We start from the raw sequence: 7,500 nt of genomic DNA on the forward strand, positions 1-7,500 counted from the left end.
TATTATTACTTTTGTCAGATTCTATATATATATATATAGATGGATGGATGGATGGATGGATGGATGGATGGATGGATGGATGGATGGATGGATGGATGGATGGATGTATGGATGTATGTATGTCATGTCTCATCAGTTCCCGTTCCCAGATATAAATACTAATTGGGAGCATTTCATTCCACTACAAAAAAAACTAGCAAGATGGAATTGGATTCCACAGATTTCTCAGCTTTACAAACGCATTCAAACTGCGATTTACCTGGATAGAGGATCCTGCTGATCATTCCAGGGAACACCATGAGGAACATTGGGAGCAGCTTGAGGTAGCCGCACACGATGCAGCCGGCCTTCACATGGGTGAGACTCCGAGCCGCAAGGCATCTCTGCACAATCACCTGGAAACGTGCCAGAGCATGAGGGACGGCTTGGAGTTCTTGGAGTCAGATTGACATGGTGCAGCGATCCCAATTAGGGGCGGAGCTTAGGGGTGCCAATCATATCCCAGCCCTGCCAGGTAAATCTAAATTCCCATCTGGACTAAATCACCAACTACTGAACATTTTCTATAAACAGAAGGTAGCAGCAGTTTTTTTTGTCCTAATGTGACATTTTCATTGTTAAAATAATAACCATAGACTGGCAACAAAAATGCAGGAATGGATCCTTTTCAAGACAGGTTTTTGTTTTCTAAGGTAGAAGCAGAGTGTATCACTGTAGTCATTGTAGTAATTAAAGAACTACTCAACCAATTTAATGTGTAAATTATTGAGAACCATAAATAATTATATATAATTATGTGTGCGGATTTATGAGCGAGGGCTTCATTAAATCCTGCTCTCTCTTCAATAATATTCTAGCCTCTCCACTAGTCTCATCTTCGATTACGAACGTTGGCGTGTTTTACTGCAGCTCAACAAAGACTGTGGGAAAGTAGATAACGAGGACACCGCTTCCCTAACATATTCACAGAGAAGCTCATTAAGAAATTGTCAAGGATTCTCCATTAGACTTGAAGCTGGACTTAAACTAGGACATTTTTTAACACATTAATATGCTTCGATCCAAAGCTATCTATTTTGAGTCTCTGGCCGTGATGGAAAAAGGTTTCCTTTCACAGTCCTTCTTCCAGGTTCCAAACAATTCTTCCCTGACTGTAGAAGAAAATTATCTTTATATGATGCTGCTACTATAGTTCATGCACACGTGTATGGCATTTATTTTAATTCAGCAACCTTTATGAAAGCAAAACAAGTGTTGGTGAAGTAAAACCTACATGCAGTTCCAGGAAGGGAAGATGCCAGTAATGGGAAATGACATGGAGTTCTGCTGTGTGAACAATCACTCCTAAGTGGGAAACTTTTATGACAGTTTCCAGTCATACCTGCAGTCACCTGCACTGGTTTGAACCACTTTAACCCGTTAACTGTCCCATCTGCAGGACAAATGTGGTGCTTATGGCCTCAACCCACCGTCTGCCATTACAGAGGTTTTATATGGCTGGCCAGATCATCCTATAGGTTAAAGATTAAGGGTTGATTTGTGACTTTTAGGTTTTTTTGGTGTTTTTTGTTGTGGCTAGTTAACAGGTTAAAAAAACAGAACTTAAAATTGTGGCTTTGGGTGAACAAACCACAAAGTTTCATGGAGCGTTTCCTCCAACCAAATAAGAACAGAGAGATGTCATGAAGCAGCACTACCAAACTCTACATGGGGAAATCCTTCCCAATGGAGGTTCCTATGACGCTGGAGGATAGATGTTTCAGGCTTGTTTGCTGCCTCAGTTTTCTCTGGTTGTATTTTTCAGGACCTGTTGAAGTTCAGATCACTGGAAACTCCCTGATCTGTGAAATCTTTGATCCCGAAGTGTAGTGACTATTTTCCACATGAGCGATTACCCCAAAGCTATAGCCCGTGAACACGGAACATTTCAGCGCCCTTTGCCCCAATCTAAAATCCTATAAATGTTCAACCACATAAAATGCTGTTGTATATAAAATCCCTTAAAACGTCATGCTTTTTTGGGCGGTGGGAAGGAGCAGAAGTACGTTGAGAGGAACCAGACATTCCTAAAGCCAGGACCTTCTTCCTGCAAGGCAACAGTTCTACAAAATACACCTCTATGGAGCCCAAATCCACCAAATGCTGAATGGAAATTACTTAACTTTACATGACATGCCTTGCAACCTGTAGGTTAGGATAAACCCAGAAATACCGGTTGATGCCATTTTATATATAAAAAAGGCATAATAAAAGATAATAAAATAGTTTTTCAACATAAAAACTTGCATAGTTTCAACAGGAAACCTGCTTTTTCAACATGTTTCTCTCCTGTCAGGGTCATGGTGGGGCCAGTGCCTATCCGGCAGTATATGGGTGCAAGGCAGGGTACATCCTGGACAGGTCACCAGTCTGTCGCAGGACAACACAGGCACACAACCGAGCACAAACAAACACACCATAAGGACAATTTAGAGAAGCCAATTAACCTAACAGTCGTATTTTTGGACTGTGGGAGGAAGCCGGAGTACCCGGAGAGAACCCAGGCCTGCTCAGGGACAGCATGCAAACTCCATGCAAATAGACCCCGGGCCAGGAATCAAACCCAGAACCTTCTTGCTGCAGGGCAACACCGCTACCCACTTCTCCATCATGCAGCCCATCTAACATCCAAACAACAGCAAAAAATATGCAAACATCAATCTGTTACACACATGTACACAGCTGAACTTTTACTGCCATTTTGCAATATTATTCTGCACTGTCAACAGGGTTGAATATTTTTAAACCCTTTCTGCTAGTGTTGCGCCGATGCCATTTTTTTGGCCCCGATACCGATACCTGATACATGGTTGTTGAGTATTGGCTCATACCGATACCATCTGTTTGAAACTGATGTGTGTGTGTGTGTATATATGAAGAACTGAATACTACATCATGGCTTTGTCAAGCTTTTTATTGCCTACCTGGAATGGGTGACAATAGTTGAATAACATTTTTCTCAAAATGGTATAGGGGCCCTAATTGTTGGTACTCGTCCATACCGATACATTTTAGTGCTGCATTGGGGCCCCGCCTGATACTGGTATCAGTATTGGTGCAACACTACTTCCAGAATAATTTTTTATTTTTGTACTGTCAACAGGGTTAAACATTTTTCAGCATTTTTTAAAATACTTCTGTAAGATAATCCATTCCTATCACTGCTGCACCTAATATTGTATTTCTATCTCATTTTTTTGCAATGTCATTGTATTGCTGTGAAAAATATGCAACAAAATGTCTTTCTGTGGGCGCCCTGTTCATACAAAATCAACATGAGCAAACCCCATAAAGAGCATCAAGTATTTCAAGAAATGTAATTTTTCTTCTAAATTCTTGAAAATGAATTAGCTATTTCTGGAAATAATGACTTTTTTGTTGATTTCTATTATATATTTAACAGCAGGCTTGTGAGGAACTGGCTGACTCAGCATTAAAAACAGAAAATCTGCCCTCAGTGTTGTTGCTCACCTGGTCAGAGCACCAGTACCAGATCCCCCCAATGGTCATCCCAAACACTACGCCGGGCCAGGGCAGGTCTCCTGTGGTGGGGTCCCTCAGCAGGCTGAAGGCATCCTGTCTGGGGGTGTAGCACTGGGGGGAGATGTTATAGCGCTGGATGTCCAGGGAGGAGATGTTGCTCGGTATCGCAGAGCTGTATTTTTCAAGCAGGGCGCCGTAGCCGCCGATCTCAGCAAAGGCTGAAGGTGAGAAACATCCCAGAGGCCATCTTGGTGTCAGATGGATGATCTAACTGCTGCCTTTCAGTTTCTCCTACCAACATTTCTGCTACACTACTAACAGCACATTGACCTTCTTTTTCACAGAAATCAGGAAAAACACAAAGGGGGCATTTTTGTTTTTAATTCCACCTTCACGTGCAGCATCAGCAGGACTAGCTTTGAAATCATAGGAGGGATTTTACTTACAGAACCCGGTGAGGACGAAGGCGCCAGCGATGATGACAAACGTCTGAAATGTATCAGTGTACATTAAAGCTGCAAGGCCCCCTGGGAACCATAGACAAAAAAAAATCCGACAGTTTGTTTTCATACAACTGAAATTGTTCAAAAGGTACAAACATCAAACAGATCTTATTTAAAGACTTGAATTTTAACAAATTATGCCAAAGTAGGTAAATAAGTCTCACAAGCTCATTGTTAGAGAACCTTTTTAAAAATAACAACCATTAGATGACATTTCACCTGCAAATGATTCCACTGAAATGTATAGAGGCGGACCTATGCTGCTGTGGGGCCTTGGGCGGTGTGTGTGGCATCAGAAACCAGGTTTTAAGACCAGGTTCTAAATAGAAACCTTTGGGCCTCTATCAGTTAAATCTTTGAAGTCATAAAAAAACAAAAAGGGCTTCACAATAAAAAAAGGCATAAAATCTGGATAAATCAACGAAAGGTAGATTTGAAAGACTATAATGATGGACATTAGCGACATGGCAGGGATGTGCAGCTGCAGGGTGTCAAGAGTAGATTTTAAATTCAATTCAGTTTATTTATATAGCGCCAATTCAGAACACGTCATCTCAAGGCACTTTAGAGTTCACCAGATCATCCAGTCAAATTGATTCAAAGTTTTCTATCTAAGGAAAACCAGTTGATTGCATCGACTCATTGACTTGAAGGCAATCCCTCACACTAAGCATGCTTGCAGCGACAGTGGAGAGGAAAAACTCCCTTTTAACAGGAAGAAACCTACAGCAGAACCAGGCTCAGTGTGAGCGGCCATCTGCTGAGGCCGACTGGGGTTCAAGGAGACAGAAGCAGAGAGACTATAAAGACAAGGATTCACACCCGTGGGGGAAATTATATCAGTAGCAAAACATATTTCTCCTTAAAAAATAACTGCCGCCCTGGACTCTTTATAATCCAACTAAAACAGATGTAATGTCCTCACAAATTCTTTTTGCAAACCTGTGCTGGATGCAGGGCTGGACTGGTCATTGGAGACACACGACATATGCCAGGTGGGGCGACGCCCAATTGTGGGTCGGCCCAATGCTGTCTTAATATAATTGAAAATGTGTTTATCATTCATTATTTATTATATAAACCTATATTAAATCAATTATCATTTTACTAAAAGATAATCAAATGAAGTGATTTATAATTTAGTTAAATCTCTGAAAGCAACATTCAGAAAAGGGTTTCTTTTGCATGATAAAGCTATTTTGTATCATTTGCCAACAATTTTGTATTTTCTGATTAAATATTTCTTAACAAAAATGCAAATCAGAGAATATCATAATTTATTTATTTATGCAGTCTTTTTACCAAATAGTTTTTTTGATTTATTGCGCTATACTGTATGTCTGTATATTTTTGTAACCTTTTTACTCAGGATGCTGCAGCTGCCTGTTGATCTCATTGTGAGGAAATTTTGAGACGTTCTTTGTCAGCAGCACGATTTCCTCATCTTTAAATGAATGGGCTCACATTGGAGGTTTTTACAGCTTTCAAGGTGAGATAAAGCTGTGAAAATATAACTTGAAGGTGTTACCATTTCCTATCCAGGCAAACATACCCGTCACAGTGTACAAGGCTGTGATTAACAGTAGGGCGATGATTGACACGTAGATATTCCAGCCCAAGGCCTGCTGGATGAACACGGCTCCAGAGAACATATCCACCTGAGGAGCAGCAAAGGAAAGCATTAGAACAAGAACAGGTGCAGCTTTGCTCGCTCTGCAGCACAACTCACTGAGATCTTGGTGAAAATGTACAGGAACAGAGAAATAACGGACAGGTAGAGGCTGATCCTGCTCCCGCCGAACCTCTTCTTCAGGTACTGTGGCATCGTGATCACCTAACAGACATCAACCCGTCATTTAAGGGGGATGGACATGGAGGGACGAGATGAACTTCTTACCTGGGCTGTGAGGTAGACCGGTACAAACAGCCAGCCCAGCAGCAGCACGATGAACAGAGCCTGGTAAATTAAAACAACATGAAAACACCTATAAGTCTGCATTCAGTTTCCCCCCTCCTCCTTTTTTAAATTTTTTTTTTTTACATTTCAGTATACCAGGTAAAAACTTATTTAGATTAAAACCTCTTTTCTGAAAGTGACCTGGCCAAGACAACAGCCCAAATAGATCGTTACAGAAAATAAAATAATGAAAATACTAGGGGTGAGTATTGGCATGGGTGTTACGATATATGTGTCACAATACGATATTATGGTGATATTGCAATATCGCTATATACTGCAATATTTAATTAATATTGTAATATATATAGATAAAAAAAGAAATTGCTGTATATGTTCAGCAGAAGATATTGATCATTGGGTTTGAGTCAGTCCATGTCTCGCACTGACTGTCTAAACTAAAGATATGGAGCTGCACCACACAGCAACATGGTGGTGCAAAGATTCTCCCTCATTGTTTTAGGTAAAAATGTTTTTAAAAAATCGATATTAGGAACTGAAAGGTCGATATTACAACAGGCAGCCAAAAATAATATATCGGCAAATTGATTTTTTGCACCACACCCCTAAAAATAAACACTTGTGGGACTAACATTTCAGAAAGTGCTGTCACAACATCATGGTTTTTACTCAGCTATTAATAAAAGATTTAAATTCCCCCCGAGATGAGAAAGTTCACAATTTCATGTCTTTTTGTGCATCATTCCAGCTGATGCTGCATCAGGATGTTTCCTGAGAAGGCAGGCCCTTCCATTAAAGTTTCTACACAAATGGAGACATCAATAGGTAGGGAGAGGTCAAAGAATAGGACAAATGTTTGCCATTAGGAGAATTTACAAGCGCAGAGGAATGGAGAACAGTGATCAAACTTGAAGCACAAACATTGTAAACATGATCCAGTTTCCTTTAAACTGACTCATTAAATGTTATCTAACTTGCAAAATAAAAAAGTATTTTTTTTGTAGAAGTGAAAATAAAGTTCAATTTAGACTTTTTATGGATGTGTAATTTAAAAGACATATTTAGCCACATTACAGCTGCAAACCTTTATTAGAATTATATGTGACAAATCAGAAGTCACTTATAATCTATATATATATATAAAAAAAAAAAAAAATCTTTGCCGGACGCTCGCGGACTTGTTTTTGAGCCCACAGCTGTGCAAGCTCCAAGCATTTTCTTTGTCCTGTAACGACCTGATCTGGAATAAACTCTGTTACTTTCTTACTCCTGTTTTTATAGTCCTTTTTTATATGGTTTTACCCAGTTTGAGTTAAGAGTAGTAAATAACTTGCTCCCAGGAAAAGAACCGGTAGGGAAGTTCCAAGGCGTAGCTGCCTTCAGGGGGACATAACTTCCATATTAACAATAAATGACAGAATAATGAAACAAATATTTAAAAGGTTGCTTAGGCTGCGATATATTTCTGCACAGCTTCCTGTATTCCTTCCTGAAGATAATTTGTTCTCTGATGTTCTCCAGCAAACCTCTGAGGCCTTCTCAGAGCAGTTCAGGTCA

General features: G+C 40.1%; 1 protein-coding gene across 2 annotated transcripts in view; it reads right to left on the minus strand.

Annotated features, from left to right (window-relative positions):
• The window catches only part of slc5a2 (solute carrier family 5 (sodium/glucose cotransporter), member 2), a 12,222-nt gene that overhangs the window by 3,409 nt on the left and 1,313 nt on the right, over positions 1–7,500 (minus strand). For both annotated transcript variants that reach the window (XM_015390139.1, XM_015390137.1), the window contains exons 4-9: positions 5,923–5,982; positions 5,755–5,859; positions 5,578–5,683; positions 3,969–4,049; positions 3,511–3,740; positions 260–395 (exon numbers count right to left, since the gene is read on the minus strand). In XM_015390139.1, the coding sequence (XP_015245625.1) occupies positions 260–395; positions 3,511–3,740; positions 3,969–4,049; positions 5,578–5,683; positions 5,755–5,859; positions 5,923–5,982 (718 nt within the window). The remainder of the gene's footprint in view (positions 1–259; positions 396–3,510; positions 3,741–3,968; positions 4,050–5,577; positions 5,684–5,754; positions 5,860–5,922; positions 5,983–7,500) is intronic.

Source organism: Cyprinodon variegatus, unplaced genomic scaffold (assembly GCF_000732505.1).
Source record: "Cyprinodon variegatus isolate N-32 unplaced genomic scaffold, C_variegatus-1.0 Scaffold486, whole genome shotgun sequence".
Lineage (NCBI taxonomy): Eukaryota > Metazoa > Chordata > Actinopteri > Cyprinodontiformes > Cyprinodontidae > Cyprinodon > Cyprinodon variegatus.